The sequence below is a fragment of the Schistocerca americana genome, chromosome 3, assembly GCF_021461395.2.
Source record: "Schistocerca americana isolate TAMUIC-IGC-003095 chromosome 3, iqSchAmer2.1, whole genome shotgun sequence".
Classification (NCBI taxonomy): domain Eukaryota; kingdom Metazoa; phylum Arthropoda; class Insecta; order Orthoptera; family Acrididae; genus Schistocerca; species Schistocerca americana.
The window spans coordinates 880375927-880398291 of record NC_060121.1 but is presented as its reverse complement, the minus strand read 5'-3'; the positions used below and the strand labels follow the sequence as shown (position 1 = coordinate 880398291).

The window sequence follows — 22365 nt, the reverse complement described above, 5'->3', positions numbered from 1 at the left end:
CGTGGGGTGTTCAGAACACCCCAGTCATCCTTATTGGTGGATTATTATATAATGTACAGAAGAATGCTGAAGATTAGATGGGTAGATCACATAACTAATGAGGAGGTATTGAATAAAATTGGAGAGAAGAGAATTTTGTGGCACAACTTGACTAGAAGAAGGGATTGGTTGGTGGGGCATATTCTGAGGCCATAGCAGCTGCTCGTATTTTTTCGCTCTACGCAGTTAAAACAGCTATGGATCATTATGAAATAGAACAAGCAAGAGTGCGGAAGCTTCTGGAAGAGGTCTTAGGTGAAACTTTTGAAGGAGGAGAAGAGGAAGAGGAGGAAACAGACAGTTGTGAAGTTCTGTCTCATCACAGTGACACAGAAACGGAAGATGAAGACAGCCTGGAACTGGAACCGCAAGTAAGTGCAGCAGATAATGAAAGCAAGCATGATTTTTTTATTGGAAAGGATAAGGTTACGAAATGGATGAAAAGTTGTCCTAGACATAACGAAAGAACTAGAAGTGTGGACCTCATTATTCATCTCCCTGGCGTGAAAGGTATTGCAAAATCTGCAAAAACTGCTGTGGACTGTTTTTCGATATTTATAAATGACATAATAATTAGAAAGATTACATCGTGCACAAATATTTACATACAACACATTGCATCAAATTTCACAAGAGACTGTGATGCCAAACCAACAAATGAGGAGGAAATCAAAGCTCTTCTGGGTCTGTTGATATTGGCTGGGCATTACATGGTAGGACACCAAAACCTGGAAGACTTATGTGACACATATGGTTTTGGAATTGCAGTATTTCATGCAACAATGAGATTATGGTACTTTTGTTTCTTATTGCATTGTTTGAGATTTGATGATATTCGAGACAGACCACAGCGTAGAGAACTTGATCGCCTAGCTGCTTTCAGAGAAGTATTTGAATTATTCATGTCAAACTGTGTCAGTAATTATACTGTGTCTGAATGTACGACAGTGGATGAACAATTGGTTGCATTTAGAGGCAAATGCAGTTTCCAACAGTATATACCAAGCAAGCCTGCGAAAAATGGTTTGAAAATTTTCAGCTTATGTGACGCAAGAACATGGTATACTTTGGGGATGGAAATCTATGTTGGGAAACAGCTAGAGGGTCCCTTTGTACTGTCAGACTCACCTAAGGAGATAGTAAATATATTGTACGGCCTATCGAAGGTACAGGACGCAATGTGACACTAGACACTGGTTTTGTTCCGTACCACTGGCTGAAGAGCTCCTGAAAAAGAAACTTACAGTAGTAGGAACTCTTAGAAAGAATAAGAGGGAACTCCCTCCAGACTTTGTTTGCACAAGAGGTCGTGAACTTAGAAGCAGCCTTTTTGGATTCAGAAAGGATATCACCATAGTTTCATATGTGCCAAAGAAGGGCAAAAACGATATTCTCCTTTCATCTTTGCATCATGATGGTGCCATTGACACTAATACTGCGGAGGAAAAGAAGCCAGAAATTATAACAATGTACAATGAGACCAGATGTTGACACAATAGATGAAATGTGCGCTACTTATTCAACCTCAAGAAAAACTAGACGCTGCCCACTTGCCCTATTTTTCTGAATGATTGACATTGCTCGCATTAAAGCTTTCATCGTATATGCAAATAATAACAGTGAGAGGATTTCCTGAAGAATGTTTTTATGTGATGTTGGAAGGTCATTAGTAAATCCCATAGTGTGCAAGAGAGCAGCCACTCGCTCACTGCCTAAACAAGATAGACAGAAAGTCGCAAAAATTGTGGGAATTGAAGACATCAACAATGCACCACCTTCTAAACAAAGAATACTTAAACCCAGGTACTGCACAGTTTCTCCTCGGAGTAAAGATATGTAAATTAAATCACACTGTGCTCGATGTTTGAAAGTTATGTGTGTGAAGCACATGAGAAATTTGTGTGAAAAGTGTTACGATAACGCACCCCTTGCAGCCAGTGATAGTGACAGATTTCATAAAATGTTTGTATGAGTTGACTGAACAAATGTTTAATTATATGTATAATGTCTTATACCTGTCATACAGTATGAAGAATAACAGAAATAAATAAGTAAACAAAATATTGTAAGAAAATGGGAATTATTGCATATGTTTCAAATAACCCAATTTAATACTAAAGTAATATTAAATAAAATGCTAATGTACCGGGAGATAACATTCTAAATAGCCATTTGTGAAGTAAATGTATTCATATCAGTGATATGCTGCAGAACAAAGTCATTATAGCCACTTTTGTTTGGGGTGTTAGCAACATCCCACGCGACTATTAACGTTATGAAAAGCAGTGCGACCGCATAAGGGTTAAATAAACAATAAAGTCAAATGGCAGTGTGTTCATTTAAAAATTATTGTATGACTGTTGCTCAGCAACATCAAAAAATGTAATTTGTTGTTTCTAGTGTTAACATATATGTAATACTTAATTGAAGAGCTGTTGTTATTGAGTCAATACTAAGTTGAATTACTGGAGTTCTGTGACTGTACAGCACTCTTGAACATTGTGTGTAATGAGAAATAAGAATCTATCGCATTCAAATCCAAATGCTGGGGTAATATTTTAAAATATTCGTAAAAGATATTACCTTTCATTTATGTGAATCTTTTAGTTCTCACAAGCCATAATCAAACTCTTTGTGCTGCTAATAGTTCAGCTGTAAACCATTCAGCCATCTTAAGAGCGAGCTGAAAAGACTGACTGGAAAGCACCTGACCGTCTTACGTAATGATTGTGTGAGCCAATTGTGTATGCATTCATGGCAAATAATAGTGGATGAATGTATTCTACTGTGGTGACTTCTGTGAAGGATGTTGTGGTAAGTTCGGTTCAGTAGAGGAACAGTACTGTAGTCTCATTTCTTCCACTGTGATTTATTGTGCACACATGTCCAATTGGCTCGACCTACTGGTATATAAGGTGGACTGGAGTGCTTTATGTCAGTGACTCCAGTTCACTCCAAAGACAATCTTTTATTTTACCCACACACTTAATGATTTATATTATATAAACTAAATACACTTGACATTTTGTGAGACTGTGCATTATAAATTGAAGACAAAAATTACATAAGCAAATGAAAAGTTGTAACCTTCATGAAAATTATTTGTAGTTTTGTTGCTTCAGGATATCATATATGTTTGTGAGTGGAACCTAATTTCTGGACATCACTTATATATCTCATTAGTGCACTTTTTATAGAACCCCAGTGTCCGGGTTGTACAATAAAACTAATAAATTGTCTCACCGAGCGAGGTGGCGCAGTGGTTAGACACTGGACTCGCATTCAAGAGGACGACGGTTCAATCCCGCGTCCGGCCATCCTGATTTAGGTTTTCCGTGATTTCCCTAGATCGCTCCAGGCAAATGCCGGGATGGTTCCTTTCAAAGGGCACGGCCATCTTCCTTCCCTAATCTGATGAGACCGATGACCGCGCTGTCTGGTCTCCTTCCCCAAATAACCCAACCCAACCCCCAACCCAACCCTAATAAATTGTCTCAAATTTTAACCTTCTGAAAATGAAATTTATTTGTTCAGGAGCTAGAGAAAGAAAATATGTGATTTAGACAGGTATTAGAATGATATATAACTGAGAATGTCTGGCCAAGAAAAGCAAGCAACATATCCAGTGAAATGGAATGCCACAGACGCATTTGCATTTAAGAACACAATAAGTACCAGGTGATCAAAAAGTCAGTATAAATTTGGAAAAAAAAAGAAAAAAAAAAACCCCACACCCCATATTGCCAGACGCGTGAAAGATCTCTTGCGCACGTCGTTTGGTGTTGATCATGTGCTCAGCCACCACTTTCGTCATGCTTGGCCTCCCAGGTCCCCAGACCTCAGTCCGTGTGATTATTGGCATTGGGGTTACTTGGAAGTCGCAAGTGTATCGTGATCGACTGACATCTCTAGGGATGCTGAAAGACAACATCCGACGCCAGTGCCTCACCATAACTCCGGACATGCTTTACAGTGCTGTTCACAACATTATTCCTCGACTACAGCTATTGTTGAGGAATGATGGTGGACATATTGAGCATTTCCTGTAAAGAACATCATCTTTGCTTTGTCTTACTTTGTTATGCTAATTGTTGCTATTCTGATCAGATGAAGCGCCATCTGTCGGACATTTTTTGAATGTTTGTATTTGTTTGGTTCTAATTAAACCCCATGTCATTCCAAGCATGTGTGTCAATTTGTACCTCTCTTATCTACATTATTCCGTGATTTATTCATTTTCAAATTTATACTGACTTTTTGATCACCAGGTATATTGAAAAATGCCGTTGTTGGTTTCTGGTGTAATAGAAGACTGCAGTGATTTGAAGAAAAGAGATGGAAAATGTGAGACTTTGGAGCAACAAAAGCACTACAGTTTACTCAAAAAATGAAAGACAGAGCAGAATTCACTTTGTAAAGAAAATCCATATCTAAAAGGGATTTCATGATAATGTTATTGTATGCATCCCACCTCCCACTCATGCCAGAGTTACCATTCTGCCTTAAATTGTTTGTCAATCTTTCTAATATGTCTCCTTAAATTGTACTTTGTCACTACATTGAACAGAAGGAACATTATTGCCCAAATATAGTGTTCAGTAGTTTTGTCCTTTCTATGGCATACCCATTACATCTTCATTAGTTACTTAATATATGCATCCAGTCTTCTGCACTCTTTTGTAGCATCACACTTTCAAAGTTTCTGGACTTTTTTTGTCCACATTTCATTTACATAAAATCATTTTTCTTCATATTACCCATTTAGATTTTATATTCTCTTTACTTCTGCTGTCGTCAGTTGCTGTGCAAACAGCAAAACTCATATACTACTTTTAGTGCCTTATTTTCTTATCTAGCTCACTGAGTGCCAGCTGACTTAATCCAGTTATTCTCTTTTACCCTTGGTGTATTTTAATTGAAGTTCATTCTATAACTTCTTGTTAAGACACTCTAAGTTCTGTTTAACTAATCTTTCACGTCCTTTGTAATCTCTGATAAAACTGTTTTGTCCTAAATTTTCTGTGCTGCATATCACTGCATAGATTGAATTAACATATTTTATTTGGTTGCTCTTCAATATCTCCACCATCACTGTCATCCCATCAACAGTGATGGGATATAATTGTAATGACTCCAGCCTGTTGCAGCAGCAGGAAACTGAGTGTTGCCACTGGTGGCAGTTTGGAGGGTTGATTTTCCATGTTAAGTCTGCATTGGAGGAGTATCATTCCTCAACCTGCTAAAGCTGAAGTAGCCAGTGAACTGTGGGATCCCATGGAGATTGCTGTGGAAATAAAATGAGGATGGTGACAACTTGAGCTGCTCTTGCCTTTGTGAGACACAAGTAACTTCATAGTAAATTTTGTCATTCATTCAGTACATTTTGAATAATAACACATCCTTAATAATTGCATTTGCCAATAAATTTTTGTACATTGAATTTCCCAAACTCTCAGTTTGTGATGTCATATTGCACAACTTTATCTCAATGTTTTTACCAGCACAGGTGCTACCAATAAAATATTATTCTATGCCACACTATGTCAGAGGATTAGAGACTGAAGATAAAAAAGTAAAATGTAACAAGAAGAGCGAAAGAGAGGCAAGAGAGACAAAATGATGACTAAGTCTGGGAAGTGGAACACAAATTGTATGAGAAGAAACAGTTCAGTGCATTTATGATCAGTGTGTGAAGAAAATGGGCAAGGAATGCAATACTTGCCCCAGAAGAAGGAAAGAAAGATGAGAAGACCAATAACATTCCTTGTTCGCAGCTGAACAACATTTTGAAGAGTATAGAAATATTTACAGACTACAGATTATATGTAAGGTTTATCATGTGATAGAATGAAACTTTCATTTTTAAATCTTATATTGCCTGCAGAATTAATTATACTCACTGAAATGAACGTGGATTCAGTGAGGGTGAAGTTATTGTAGATACAATGACATGAAATGATATTAGTGAAAACCAATCGTAATTGTTGAATTTGCAGTAAAATTCATTTGTTATGTAGCTCACTTAAGGTGGGTGCTTCCAAAAAGCAGAAAATCTGGATTCCAGTCCAAGTTGGTCACAATATATTCATGAAATGGCCATCTCTATGATACGTATTTCACTTTAAGTGGAAGTAAAAAAATCTAGTTGTAACAATAATTGAAGAACTTGATCAGTATTTAGAGCATAAATTTAATAGCTACATATGAACTGTGTTTCAGGGAATGCAATGAACGCCAACAGGTCTTTGATGTGGTTAATGAATTTTATGCTGCTATTTTTTTCCATCTGCTTCAAGTGTGGACCACGCAACATAAGACCATAAAGGACTCAGGATTTGTGCTGAAAGGTATCATTTTGTTTGTCACCTAGTGTACTTTTATAAATGTAAGACTGTTTTCTTAAATTAACATGCTTATGTCTTTTTCGTAATTTAGGATAAAGGAGACGAGCCACCGGATAGCAGTGAGTTGTCAACAGGAAAACATAAAAGAAAAACTTGGCTAGAATTTGGAATAAATAGTTTGTAGAGTTAGAAAACACACACAATTTACTGGTGCCAGAGCCAGTGTGGTGTGTCCCACAATGGAGGTAGGAAAGGGATACTGTTTGATGGACAGTGTGAGGAAATGGAAATTGAAACCAGGATGGTTATGTCACCAAAAGATGGTGATGCAAGGATAACTCCCATCTACGTAGTTTAGAGTCTGGTGCTGGAGGGAAGGATCCAGATGGCATGAGTTATGAAGCATTTTTTAAACTAAAGTTCAGCTGCATGTTGTGCTATAGGGTGGTCAAGTTTGTTCTTGACCACACTTCGGCAGTAATCATTCAATCTGATGGACACTTGGTTGGTTTCATACCAACATAAAAAGCCGCTCAGTGTGAGTGCAGCAGAATTCTTGTCACTGCAGATTCATGGGTGGCCAGGCTGTATGGGAGCATTTTTTTTTTTTTTTATGGAAAGGATGATAGCTGTTGAAATGCAGGTACTGTTGGTGGTTAGTGGGTTTAGTATAGACAGAGGTGTATGGAGGCATCAGAAAGATTGAAAGATCCAGGAAGGTGGCACGTTAAGTTATGAGGAGGATCAGGTGAAGTTGATAGAAGAGTAGGTGTTCAGGTTGTGGGAAATGAATAAAGTGTATCTTGGCTCTGAGTCCAGATCCTGAAGATATAAATGAAGGAGGGGTTTGGGGTTTTGGGAGGCTAGGAAGGATTGCTCTAGATGGCCCTTAAAGAGGTTGGCATAGGAGAGTGCCACGAGGGTGCCCATGGCTGTGCCGCAGTTTTGTTTGTATACATAGAAGTAACTGTGTGTAAGGATATAGTTGGTAAGGTGTACGAGGAATGGGATAGTGGGTTTGGGGTCTGAAAGATGTAGAGAGAGTTAGTGTTGCGATAACAGCAAAGCTGTGGGCATGAAGGGTGGTGTTGGTGTATAGGGAGGCGGCATCAACAGTGTTGGGTAGGGACCCAGGAGATAAAGCTGTGGTTACTGTGCAATCCTAACTGCGTACACAACATTTCCAGAATTGAAACACCTGCCCTCCAACACCTGAAAGAGCATTCCAGACACCAGCTCCATAAATTGTCCATTCTGTTGATATCCTCTCCCATCTTGGAGCACCATTACCTATCAACACCTGTCCTACCCATAGTGAACACACTTGTCACCTGTCATAGCACTTGGATCCTGCCTAGCTGACCCTTTCAGTTTGCCACACCTCCAAAACTCCCAACACTGCACAAGAACTAGACTCCAGATGAACTCAAAACACAGTTGCTAACATTTCCACCAAGAACCTCGATCGCATACAAGTGTCAGTTCTATCCAAAAGCCTTACCTTCAGCTCCACTCCCAAGTTTAACCATTTTGGACTGGTCAGAGTTCTACTGTTGCTGCCACCTGTGTACACAACAACATCCCTAATGCCCCTGGCGTTGCCACTATCGAACACTACCTCTCTCTACATCCTTCAGACCCAAAATCCACTTTCTCATTCTTTCTTACACTTTACCAACCATACTGTGACAAACAGCTACTTTGAGGGCAAAGTATATAAACAAATCAATAGCACAGCCATGGGCACCCGCATTGCACCCTCCTGTGCCAACTTTTTATACACCATCTAGAAGAAACCTTTCTAGCTTCCCAAAACTCCAGACTCCTTGTCCGATTCAGGTCCATTGATGGTGGTTTCATGATCTGGACTCAAGGCCAAGACACCATTTCTTCATTCCTTTGCAACCTCAACACCTACCTGCATTTTCACAGCTGTCCGTTCCACACCAAAAAAATAGCTCCCATGCAGCCTGGCCACCTGTGGATGGCATATCATCTGACAAGAACTCCCTTGCCCAGTATGCTGAAGGTATCACAAATGCCTCCACACGCAGATCAACCCCCCCCCCCCCCCCCTCCCCACACACACACAATGTAGTGTGTAAACAAATTTCCCATACCATGTCCTCACAGGCTCCTAATCCCTCCACCACCCGCCTGGAGCAGCTGAATAATATCTTTCATCAGGGCTTCGATTATGTACCATCATGTCCAAAAATGATCCTTTGCACCACTCCTCAAATGGTATTCTGTCACTCAGTCACCCAGCCAACAAAACGTCCTGGTCCATTCCTATGTCACTCCCATTACCAACCTCTTGGCACAGGAATAATATTCGAATCCATCCATCCATTCAGCACTTCCTACTCCAGTCCTGTCACAATTTTATCCTATCCCACCATAGGAAGGACCACCTGAGGAAGCAGTCAGCCAAGTCATATACCAACTCTGCTGCAGTCACTGGACAGCTTTTTATATTGGCATGACAACCAACCAGCTGTCCACGAGAATGAATGGTCGCTGCCAAACTGTGGCCAAGAACGAAGTTGATAATCCAGTGGCACAATGTACACTGGAGCACAAACACTTGATTTCAATGGCTGCTTAAAAACCTAGGCCATCTGAATCCTCCCCTCTACCAGCAGTTTTTCTGAACTACACAAATGGAAGTAGGTTTTGCCCAAAAGCTATAATGTGTAACACTCTTTTTGTTGTGCCTGTCTACATCTCAACGGGTCATCTTTATGGTGAATAGCAATCTATCCTTCTCCTAGTGTTGTTGATATTCCAACATGGAGTTTTCATTGTTTGATTCTACATAAATGGGAGTTATCCTTGCAACACACCCTTTATTCCCATAACCCTCCTGGGCCCAATCTCTGTTAATTCACTGTCCTCACATCCCCCACCCAACAGTTCCCCTTCCTCTATACTTTCACCTCCTCCCAATCCATGTCTCCACTTCACCTTCATCATGAGCCACACCCCATCAGTTCCAGTAGCTGTGCATCACAGGCCTAGCCCATTCAGGTGCCCCCCCCCCCCCCCCCCCCCCAATTCCTACCCAACAAACCTGGCGCTTCCCTCCAAGCTGCTAGCCATCCACTCCCAACCTCTCTTCATGCCTTCCGCCTCTCTATGTACTGCACCCAACCTGATAAGGCCCCCACCTCATCCTACCTGATCCCACCAACTGAAATGCAGTTCTAGCATTCCAGCTGGCACAATGTAGGGCACAGGAAGTGTAGTGTAGTGTGTGTGTGTGTGTGTGTGTGTGTGTGTGTGTGTGTGTGTGTGTGTGATATCTAGCTCGATAAAGGATTTATTCTGAAAGCTAGCAAGTTTTCTTTCTCTTTTATGTGCTCCTATCAAGACTCAACACTTCTGCTATTTGCTCAGTGGTCTCTTTTACTCCTAAATTATTTACATTCTGCTAGAACTTTCCTACTATATTTATTTATATCTTGTTCCTTTATTCGAGCTTCGTGTTCCGAGGATGGGAATATTTTTTATATAATCAGATAATGTTGCGTTTTTAGTCACTTTTTGCCTCGCCGTGCACTTTGTTACTAGAGTGATCACTGCTTGTTTTATGCACATGTTTGACTTACATGGACAATCCTTTGTGTCTTCATTCTCTCAAAAAAGAAAGGTTTTGATATCAGCCATCATGGTTTTCACTCAACAGACTAGCTGTGTTGGGTTGACCCTCCCCTCTTTTCATTGAAAGGGTCATCTGACACTGGCACTGGCTGCATGGCCTGTTCATCAGATGTTAATCAAGTAAAAATAACAAAAATCTCTGTAAGTATCATGTTGCATACTGAGAATCCATAATAGGCTAAGTACATGTACTGCTTCTGTCAGCTCTGCCAAAATCCTTGGCTGTGTTTAAGAATAAGAGCACCTGTATAAATAATAATAACCACTTGTAGACCTTTTTAAAAACTCAAGTCCACCAACTTTTGTTCTCTATGTGAATACATTATGCTTCTTTTATCATCCTATTTACAAACAAGTGCCATAACTGTCGCCTCGCCCCTGACCATATTTTCTGAATGATGCAGCAGAAACACACTTTCTCATTACATAAAAATCCTCTGTGTCCTATTCGATCAAACAGCTCATTTCTCTGAGTCATTTTCAGTAGCAAGAATCAAACTTCGGAATAACCTCCCTTACTGTACCAGAGAACTGCTCAACATCTCAGCTCCAAAATACAGCTTACAGCATATTTAGTGGCATGCTCATCTTAGCTTTTGTATGCACCATTTACTACATTTCAGTGGCCAGTAAATAATTATTCAGTTCATGTCATATTGTTAGTATAAATTTTTCACTTCCATTTTTAATCAAGTACAGGTCTGCAGATCTTGAATGTTGGAGTTTTCTTTGTTCAAAAAGTGTCTCAGCTTTAATTACTGTGATGAAAAACTTTAAGCAAATTTTATGTGTGAAAATGTTAAATTAGTTGCTTTCCTGTTATGGTTTTCCAGATGTTGAATGGTTCTGCAGAAGCAATGTTCGCTTAGTGCTGAAGAACCTACAGGCTCATGTCAAAGCAGCTTCAGAATCATCCATTGAGAAGCTGAGTTATTTGGAAAGCTTCCATGACTTACGAAGCCAGGCAAAAACTGAAGTATTCATTTAAAACTTCAATTTTCATGTAACAGTTATATAAACAGTTTTCAGTATTAAAATATGTTGGTCTCAAAAAGCAGGTTGTACTCACGTAACATTGAAGATTGTATTGGCCTACATGTACACTAATAAATTTTTTTACACTATTAGTCATCTCATATATTTTGAGTAGTAAGGTCCTCCACCATTTGCATTTACTATGTCAGCACTGTTTGTGCATTAAGGTATATTTTTGCCATGTGTCCTACCTTTAAGCCTGTTTCTTATATTATTCTTTTATTCTTTTTCATTGATGCCACTCAAATGCCCCTCCCCCCCCCCCCCCCCTCCTCTCCCCCCTCTGCTCAGCCACCCAAATATCCTCCTGTCTTGCTTTTTTCCTCATCTTACTTTATCTTATTGATAATCAATCAACAATGGCTCAATTGAAAAAGAGAAACATGAACACATACAAATATCATTAAATATAAGTAGTTTTCTTGATGTTGAATGAAAATGTTAAATTTTATCATGTAACTCAAGTCGTACATAATTTTTCAAAATTATATTGTTTATAAAGTTGGAAGTGTATTGAACAAGTCACTAATAAAGAGTTCATTGTTATGATGCAGCTGATATGAAATTCTCATCTTCAGTATAACCGTTTTTCCTTCTGCTGATGTGATGCCCCCCCCCTCCCCTTCTCTCTCTCTCTCTCTCTCTCTCTCTCTCTCTCTCTCTCTCTCTCTCTCTCTCTCTCTCCCCCTCTCTCTCCCCCTCCCCCCCCCCCCCGTGTGTGTGTGTGTGTGTGTGTGTGTGTGTGTGTGTGTGTGTGTGTTTGCACAGTGCATTTGTGTGCATGAACATATGTGGCATGATTAACTAGTAAACCCAATATTAGCTTTGTATCACACTTTGTGCAATAATTAGCTTGCAAATAATTATTTGTCTAACTAAATTAAGTTATTTTATGATTGTCTGGTAATCAATGGAAGAAGAATGAAGCAGAAACACACAAAAAGCTGTACAAGTCTGTTTATTTTTATTTTTGCATATACTTATTGTTAGTAGAATTACATCTGATCCTAAACAAAAACCTGTATCACACTTGGTTAACAGTTTCAAAAGCTATTATCGTTTGTACATGCGATAAGCAATGTAGGTAACTCCAATAAGGCCCAGTGATACCCATAGTAGCCACCAGGGGATTCCAGATGGTGGTCTTGTTACTGGAAAGCATCTGAAATAGATAAATTTATATTACAATGAAAAGAAAAAATGCATGGAGAATTATGTGAAAAAAAGAAGATTTAAATGAACCGTACACTAGTATATGTGAAAAATAAAGTTTATTTTCACAAATGTAATTCGTAATTTGATGTTCATTGGGAATGTCTCAGTATTATAAAGCCGCAGAGCTGTGCATTGCCATGGAGAACTGGGTTGATTGTAGTGCTTTTCAGAAGAAAAACCACTAAGAGTACGTAAAAAAAATGTCACCACGAGTTGTCACGGACAGCGGAATATGACTTTGGGAGGAGTGGGAAGGATAGTGGACAGGACATTTCTCATTTCAGGGCACAACGAGAGGTAGTCGAAACCCTGGTGCAGAATGTAATTCAGTTGCTCCACTCCTGGGTGGTACTGAGTTGCAAGGAGAATGCTCCTCTGTGGCCAGATGGTGTGACTTTGGAAGGTGATGGGAGACTGGAAGGATAGGGCTCAGGAGATTTACGTTCCCGTAATCTTTCTGGCCTCAACCTTTGTTAGTCATCGTCCTCACCCATCCAGCCCCTTCTGTTCCCATTCCAACATTACACAGCCCTTATTCCAACAACACACCCAGTCTTTTTACTTCTCTCCTTTTCCACTATCCCCTCTCACCACCTCTCCCCTGCCCACTGTCTAACTTCCCGACTACCACCTAGCTCCCCTATCCTCTCTCCACCTTGTCCCTATGCGCTCCCCAGCAGCACTTCAATGTCCACCACCCGTACCCTACTATCCCTACCCTTCCCCTCCCCACCCCAGCCTCCTCCTTAACCTCGACCAATTGCCACTCCCATCAGGCACTGCTACTGCTGCTCGCAGTGTGGCTTCAGGTGCACGAGACTGCAGTTGTGTGTGTGTGTGTGTGTGTGTGTGTGTGTGTGTGTGTGTGTGTGTGTCCTATTTTTGACAAAGGCTGAAAGTTTATTTTGTTGTGCCTATCTCTGACTCAGCATCTCTGCTATATGATGAGTAGAAACTTTCTTTTTACGTCAGAATTTACATTCCAATCAATACTTGATGGACAGTAATGATTGCTTGCTCCCTGTTCACCTTTTTCACTATATAAAATTGCTGCAATAAGTATTTTAAGAAGGCTGAACAATCACCACTGGATTTCCTATTTTTCAAGATGACCCATGTGCCAGCAGTCAGTAGTTTCCAGACTAGGGTTTCGTTCATCTCCATTCTGGCCAACAACCCGTTTCTATGGTTTGTACTAGTAGATGCTAGCTTTTGCAGTGCAGGAAATCCAGGTGACTCAATGAAATTTGCCCCCGTTGTGCATCAACTTGATCACCGCTGCATCACAGAAGTACAAATGTGATTACTGCACCAACTCAATAGAGTTCATATGAAAGGCTTAAATTTGAATTAATCTGGAGAACTGTAGGTTCATCGCTTCCATTCTGTGGGGAGAGCTGTTTTGCTTCACCTGTTTAGACAATGTGCTTGTGTATTTGACCACCAGGGATTCTTCAAGAGGTACGTAAATGTCTGGAGCAGTTTGGTGTGGTATTAAATACAGCCAAGAGTGTGTTTGGGCAACCTGAGGTCACATTCCTAGGCCACCTGACATCATCTGCAGGCTCCCTACCACTAACTGAGAAGGTCGAAATAATTCTACACAAATCGCAACTGACCACACTCAAGGAGTTACACCACTTTTTAGGAGTGTTAAACTTCTACTGCTGTCTACCTCGTACAGAAGAACTTCAAGAACCATTGAGCACAGTACTTATTAGTCTAAAAGTTCGGATTGGGACACCAGTGCAGTAGAAGGAAAAACAGTGTGCTCCATTTTAGAGGCCGCAAAAAGTGTTTGGCACACACACAGCAATCCTCGTGTACTCTAATAAGCTGGATGCACCTTTGGCATTAGTGGTAGACACAAGCCAAACTGTTATCAGTGCAGTACTGCAACAGTAGTCAAATGATTCATGGCAACCACATGGGTACTCGTTGCACAAACTGTCACATCACTATGGAAGTGGAGCAAATATGAGGGTCGCTCCAAAAGAAATGCACACTATTTTTGTAAAAATACAGATTTCATTCTGCATGTGTGAAAGTCTTATGGTATGTAGATACATCCTTCCTGCTTGTTTTCAAACTTGGTTCAACCTGTTCCCGTGAGTGGCGCCATCACAGCATGTCTTCAAGATGGCTGCTACACTTGACGTTTGTCAGAAGCAACGTGCTGTCATAGAATTCCTGTGCTGTGAAAATGAGACAGTGGGAAACATCCAGAAGAGGTTGAAAAAGGTGTGTGGAGATGCTTCTGTCGGTCGCAGTACAGTTCGTTGGTGGGCAAGCAGGTTACATGATGAAAGTGGGCACGGCAATATTGAGAATTGTCCTTAATTGCCACTCAAGACAATGTACAGAGAGTTAACAAATTGGTGACTGCTGACAAATGCATCACAGTGAACGAATTGTCACGCTATGTTGGGATAGGGGAAGGAAGTGTTTGCAGGATACTGAAAGTATTGGCGGTAAAAAAGGTTTGTGCCGGGTGGGTTCCCAGGTTGTTGACAGTGGCTTACAAAGAAACAAGAAAAACGGTATGCAGTGAACTTTTGGAACAGTATGAGAATGGTGGAGATGAATTTCTTGGAAGAATTATGACAGGTGATAAAAAAAAAATTGAAAACCACACCTTCTGCTGGAAAAGTTATGGCTACAGTGTTTTTCGATTCCGAAGTACTATTGCTTGTGGGCATCATGCCAAGTGGAACCACGATAAATTCTGATGCATATGTGATGACACTGAAGAAACTTCAAGCTCGACTGACAAGGGGAGGCCGCCAATTGTGAAATTCAGATTCGATTCATACTACGCACAATAAAAGCTCATGGCCAGAGGTGTAATGTGGCAAAGCACCAAGATGCACTTCTCAGCCGTTGTTCGAGAAAATCGACAGTTAAAAGAAACCGTTGCGGTGAAATACTCTCGACGATTAATAGTTTTCTGCAGCGTCGTGGCGCAGCGGTAACCACTCGGGTTCGTGATCTGAAGGTCGCCGGATCGAATCCCACGCCATGCAACTTTTTTTTATTATTTGTTTTTTTGTAATTCAAATGTATACACACACACACACATACAATTCCCGGCAATCAGTTGCAACAATTATGCATATAATAAGTTGTTGAAAGTCGTTTGTCGTGGAAAAATAAAACTTGAAATAAAACACAATATCACAAATAATATACAAATGGATACAATTTATTGATAAGTGCGGTACACACTCGCACATAATTAACGATTAGTGACCGGCAGTAGCTGGAGTATTGCACGAACCAGAGTGATAGTTATCATAGAAACATGGGAAGCAGAAAACAGCACGACATCGAGCACATCTGATAAACGATGCGTTTTTACAAGAACAATTGTTTTTTAAATTTTCTGTTGGGAAACACACCTGATTGACATTCTGAAAAATTGTTCTATCGTTCGTCAGGTTTGATGCATACCATGCGTATCGTATCATATCGGCAAAAATCGGAGAAGACAATTGGTGGTGGACAATGGATTGGATTTATTTCAAGTATATATATGACAGGCATCTTATCCGCATGGCTGTAACGGATCGTGCAGCCACGTCTCGATCCCTGAATCAACAGATGGGGACGTTTGCAAGACAACAACCATCTACACGAACAGTTCGACGACGTTTGCAGCAGCACGCGAGATTCGATCCGACGACCTTGGGATTACGAACCCGAACGCTTACCGCTGCGCCACGACGCTGCAGAAAATTATTAAGTGTAGAGAGTATTTCACCGCAACGGTTTCTTTTAACTATCGATTTTCTCGACAACGGCTGAGAAGTGCATCTTGGTGCTTTGCCACATTACACCCCCGGCCATGAGCTTTTATTGTGCGCAGTATGAATCGAATCTGAATTTCACAATTGGCGGCCGCCCCTTGTGAGTCGGCAAAAGCAGGCTGTTTTGCTGTTGCACGACAATGCACGGCCACATGTCAGTCAAAAAACCATGGAAGTTTCCAGAATGAGATTTTCACTCTGCAGTGGAGTGTGCGCTGATATGAAGTTTGGAAGGTAGGAGACGAGATACTGGCAGAAGTAAAGCTGTGAGTACCGGGCGTTAGTCGTGCTTCGGTAGCTCAGATGGTAGAGCACTTGCCCGCGAAAGGCAAAGGTCCCAAGTTCGAGTCTCGGTCGGGCACACAGTTTTAATCTGCCAGGAAGTTTCAACCATGGAAGTGATCACAAAACTTGGATGGACAACACTGAAACACCCACCTTACAGTCCCGACCTGTCTTCATGTGACTATCATCTCTTTGGGAAACTGAAAGACTCTCTTCGTGGAACAAGGTTTGAAGGTGATGACTCCCTTGTGCACAGAAGCAAGGATTTTCATGATCTACATGGATCACAAGCCACTAACCTACACTCTCAAGCAGAACAGCATCAACTGCTCTCCCCACCAGTACAACCATCCAGAATTTATCAGTCAATTTAGCACAGACATAAAGCACATTGCCGACACTGACAGTGTGGTGGCCAACTGCCTTTTGAGTATCAGCAGTGTGTCACGACCGATAGACTTTTCAGAACTCACCAAGGCACAGCAGAACAATCATGAGCTCCAGATCTTCATTGACCGATTTACAGTTGCAACTAGTCAAACTGGTCATCGTTGCTGGTGAAGAGGTTCAATTGTATCGTGATGTTTCACAGGGAAGCCCATGACCATTCCTACCACCTACATTTCGGCAGCAACAATCTGTGCCACCTTGGAGCCCACTTGACTTTTTACCTAGTGTCACAATGTTTCATCTGGCCAGGCAAGGAGAGAGATTGATGAGAGTGGAGACGGACATGCCTCCAATGTCAATGCTGTAAAGTATTCCATCATGGGCATGCGACCATCGGTGATTTTCCAGATGTAGCCTCTCATTTTGCACATGTGTACCTCGACAAGGAAGGACCACTTCCTCTGCCAAACGGCTAGTGATATCTGTTCACTATGATTGTTTTATGTGCTGGCCGGACACAACACTGGTGCACAACATTACCATGGAAACTTTGGTCTCTGCATTCACATTAACTTGGCTAGTTGCATTTGGCTACCTGCTACACATAGCTACTGACTGTGGTTGGCAGTTCAGATCAGATTTATTTGCCCAGCTGACAAGGTTCTGTGGGTATGTACATCAGAGGACTACCAGCTACCACCCCGAAAGTAATGGAATGATTGAAAGATGGCATAGTTCCCTGAAGGCGGTGCTAATGCGCCACAGAACTTCATGGATTTGTGCCCTATCAATCCTCATAGGCTTACGAATGACATGTAAACAGGACTTGGACTCCTTGGTTGGAGAACTGGTCAATTATGAATCATTGCATCTTCTCAGATTCGTATCCTGCCTTGGGCATGGATGTGTGTGATGTCCTTAGGTTAGTTACGTTTAAGTAGTCCTAAGTTCTAGGGGACTGATGACCTCAGATGTTAAGTCCCATAGTGCTCAGAGCCATTTGCACCACTTTTTTTTTTTTTTTTTAACCATCTTCTCAGAGAATTTGTCAAAGCCACCCCACACCAATCAGCAACCCAAGGCCAACTGGAATTCCTTTGGCAATAACCTATCACTCAAATACTACTTCCCGCAGCCTCCAAACATGGTATAACAACCACTTACATGCCCTGTACTGCTCGTGATGTTCCAGACAGGCAGTGTCAAACCACCACTGCCACTGCTGTCCTCTGGCCCATACTGTGTTCTACAAAGAAGTACACAGATGCTGGGCATCATAGTAAGCAGAAAGCCCACAACCATTGCCATCAACCATGTCAAACTGGTGTACATTTTCAAGGAAGAGCCAGCATCCACAGCACCAAGACTTCAGCATCTTCCAATACCAGTGCCACAATCTCTGCCGCAGGGGTAACAACTGGCTGAAGCAGTCCAAAGACAAACACACACGATCCGTTCCAGCTGACACATACATTTTCCTGCCCAGTTCTGTAACAAGACTTGACTTCCACTGTGGGGGCTGATGTGGTGGTTCCTACAAATGTGCATATTGTTGCTGTGGTTGACAGTCGAGGTCACGCCAACCAGTGATGCTCATGCGTTTAGTTGTGTAGTGTAACATGTGCATGATAACGAGTGAATCACAACTGTGAAGCAGCTTCCATGCCAGGTGCCAGGGGTGCTGTATTTTCAAACAAGTTTTACGTCTCTGTGTATTGTTTATTCCTTGCTGTGATTTTTTATATGTTTGTATGTTCTATGTTTTATGTTCTGTTCTTGATTCTGTCACTTCAAGCTACAATAGCAATAGCTCACTGACTTCCTCTCAAATATGTGTACATTCGAGAATGATTTATTTCAGAGTTTATGTTCTGATCAGTACTCAACAGATGATAACAATTTCTGCTTTCTGTGTTCACCTTGTTTGCAAAATACAATTGCTGCAATAAATATTTTGCTGCAGTAAACCTCCAGTCTCAGTGTGTTCATATTTTGCAAAGGCTGGACAATCCAAATTGAGCTGTACCTGATACCTCATACATAGACAAATGCGGAAATAAACCAGGGCTTTGATATGGTTCATTTTTTTGGATTTTCTGTAACAGGAATTCATCAGAAGAAGATCATCCTTTGCCGTGGCAGTTACAAGGGTGAAAGTCTCACAATGAGGCCTCACATTCATTGCTTACCATATTATTTCCTTTATTTATTCATAAGAGCCTTTTACCCAAAACTGCCTGCCTTTTTCATAGCTGCCAATAATATATTGTCACATTTACTATTACAAGGAGTCATTTTTAATTGTTGTAATCTCCTGGTCCTTTTTGCATTTACACTCAGTTTTTGTAACTTGACACTGATAGCAAATAGCATTATTACTAACCACAAATGCCATAAAGGAGTAAGTATAAATGGGAGAACCTTCAAGTCTTTGAGGAGGCTTCTGCGAGATCTTTGATTATCAATTTCACATAATATTCTTACTGCACACTTCTGTAGATTAAATAGACTTTTCACCTTAGCTGTGTTGCCCCAGAATATTATGCTATGGGACAGCATTTAGTGAAAGTGTGCTAGTGATCCCATCTGCAGATCAACACAATGGGAGAGAATTCTAAATGCAAAACAGACAGATGTTATCTTCATTCAATATGGTCAGATTCCAGAATGTTCAAATCTTAGAATCTGTCCTTTCAAAAATCTAGTTTTTTACAATTTTACCAGAATAACTTGTTAGCTAATGAAAGATTTCAATTAGAAAATTTGACACTAAGAAAATCTTAGTGGTCCTTTGTAAATACTAATGCAAGCTCAGACTTCTGCTTCATAAATTGGAACAATTATTATACGAATTTTAGAGCAATTAACCAGTAGCTAATTGCAGTAATTTATCTGCCTAATTCATGTATGTACACTTTTCAGGGCTTTTATGTTTCTAGCTTGCAGCCCCTGGTTGGGTCTGTTTAAAACACAAACCTTTTCAGCAGTTCCTTTCCTCTTTTCACATATCCCACTCTTCTCAGTCCCAGTCATCTCCTCTCTTCTTCATCCATTCTGTCATTTCAACCACCCATCTCTCTCTCTCTCTCTCTCTCTCTCTCTCTCTCTCTCTGTGTGTGTGTGTGTGTGTGTGTGTGTGTGTGTCACCCTATGGGTCTCTTGTCTCTTTCTATCATTTCACGGTCCTGTCTCAGTATTCCTCCGACTCCCATTCTTGTAACTTGCGCGTACTACCTTAATCTTGCCTTTTGTATGGTCTCTGTGTGAGCTTCTCTTTCATTATTTCTGTCAACAACTCATTTAATACTCTTATCTATTCTAGTAAGTGATATCCTGTTTATCTGAAATTTTATATCACACGCCTGTACAGTGCTAACTGTGTTTTCTTCATTACACACATTTCTGATGCATGTGGGAGTAATGGAGCTTAACATGCTTGGTATAACATTTGCTTGCTTTTTGGTGGTACATCCTTGATCCATATCTGGCTTATTGTAGCATTTTGTGACAACTGTGCTACATGAATTTTTTAAGAGGCATTGCATGCAAAGCCACAGCCAGTTGATCCTAGGAATTTGTCGTGTAAAATTCTGCCAGTGAATCTGGGTGAACTGCAGAGTAGTATGCAGTTAAATGTGTGTAATTAGTCATTATGTGTTATGTAGTTGTTACATACAGTCCAAACAGACTGCTCAATATCGACATTGAGAAACGTGAATTGAGTATGAACTGTGTATTGCTGCCATTTGTCTGTGTAAGTCAGACTTTCAAAGTTTTTGTGAATTTACACAACTTTTTTGATGTCAGTATGAAGCTTAATATATAACAGCTGCTCATTGTCAACCGAGAACAGTAACAATAAATATGCACACCTTGAATATCCACTTTGAAGATGATGTGTACAGTTATTTAAAACTTCACTTAGAGCATCCAACAATCACCAATCGGACTTGGGAAGAAAGGAAGTCTTAGAGGCACCATTCTGACAGGACAGTAATCTTAAAATCTAAAGGTTGAGTAAAAAATACCATAATTGTTTCAACTTGTGTGAGAGATGAGCATAAAGTTTTGACTATCACCATGAAAATAAAAGAAGGGTCCATAATTAAGCTACTGTTTGTTGGCAGGAAGTACCTGAAATCCCATTACACACCAAAAGCCCCACAACACAGTACCGCAGCACATTGCTAGAGCAGCCAAAACAAAGTGGGAGCACAATGACAGACTGGAGGTAGGCTTTGCCATTTTGTTTTGGCTGCTCTAGTGGCGAGCTGCGATACTGTGAAGTGGGGCTGTTGGAGCGTAATGGGACTGCCAACAAACAAAAGCTTAATTGTGGAACCCTCTTTTATTTTTATCATGGCAGTCAAACCTTTGTGGCAGTTCCTTGCATCAAACTAAAGTGTTATCACCGTGTAAAATTGCTTTGAATCACTGTTCCTTGTAACTCTGCTGGCCTTCTGTCTGCAATGCAGTTCTAATCCTTGAAACACAAGAAGATTGCTTCACAGATTGTTGTATAATTCAGACAACAATTTATCTTATAAGGTTAGTTCCGAGTAGTGGGATCTACTTTTTGAAATCATCCGTACAGTGATGTAGTTAAAGGTCTCAGCATAAAACCCTGCAGCCATTCATGCTGGTGGGCCTTCATCTGCAAGTAATTGATGAAAAAAATTCAGAATTTTGTGTGACGTTCTACAGCTTGAAAGTAGAAATATTAAACAGAATGGTTGCATAGTATTGTGAAGGTACTCCAATCTCATTAGGTGCTTTGAAATTCTTTGCTTTTAAATCTTTATCAGAATGACTTTGATCATTACTGTCATTCAGTTAATTGGTTAAAATTAATTTTTTTAGTTGTATTCATTTAGCACATAATTTTAATCACCGTGTTAAGTTTATCAGTTGCTCTTGTATTCTTCTTCGTATCCTCCTTTTTCCACTTATAATTATTGTGCATGTGAATTTAATTATTTATTTATCTGTCATAATATTTAAACTTTTGAAAATACCAATCTGTTGGTTAAAAAACAAAAGATAAGGTAATCTATCTATACTGTCTGTGCAATGATGTCGAACGTGTATTTTTCTGTTATAAAGACATTCATTTTTTTGGATGGTTATCATCATACTAACATTTAAAACACAAATTCATATTACACTATGGACAAAATAATGCAGATGGAGATATAAATGAAAGAAGAGGTTATAAGTAAAATGAAATTCGAGAAAAATGAGAAATAGAAATAATGAATGTAGTCACATGGATGAAAACAGACTGATAAAACGGAAGTAACTAAATTGAAGTTAATACGTAAAAATAATTAAAATCACATGAACACAGAAACCAAGCAGAAAAAACTGATTAATATGATGTGACAAAGGAACAGAAATAAAAAAGTTACATTTAAACCAGTTAACTGAATAAAAGAAATGGTCAAGGCCATTTTGATAAAGATTTAAAAATAAAAGTTTCAAAGTATCTAATGAAATTCGAACCCACAACCTTCCTCATGTGAGGACTGTACCTTAACCATTATGCTCTGCAAATAGTCTGTATAATTACTTTTTGAAAGTTTCAGAGC

The 22365-nt window shown here is 40.2% G+C and overlaps 2 protein-coding genes across 2 annotated transcripts in view; one reads left to right on the top strand and one right to left on the bottom strand.

Annotated features, from left to right (window-relative positions):
• The window catches only part of LOC124607442 (ELMO domain-containing protein 3-like), a 111718-nt gene extending 100375 nt beyond the window's left edge, over positions 1 to 11343 (top strand). Inside the window, exons 6-7 of the mRNA XM_047139773.1 lie at positions 6259 to 6386; positions 10880 to 11343. Coding sequence (XP_046995729.1) covers positions 6259 to 6386; positions 10880 to 11034 — 283 coding nt within the window. The 3' untranslated portion in view covers positions 11035 to 11343. The remainder of the gene's footprint in view (positions 1 to 6258; positions 6387 to 10879) is intronic.
• A 748-nt stretch (positions 11344 to 12091) lies between these two features.
• Positions 12092 to 22365, bottom strand: part of LOC124606460 (amine oxidase [flavin-containing] A) — a 270234-nt gene continuing 259960 nt past the window's right edge. The window contains exon 12 of the mRNA XM_047138441.1: positions 12092 to 12243. Within this exon, the coding sequence (XP_046994397.1) occupies positions 12135 to 12243 (109 nt within the window). The 3' untranslated portion in view covers positions 12092 to 12134. The remainder of the gene's footprint in view (positions 12244 to 22365) is intronic.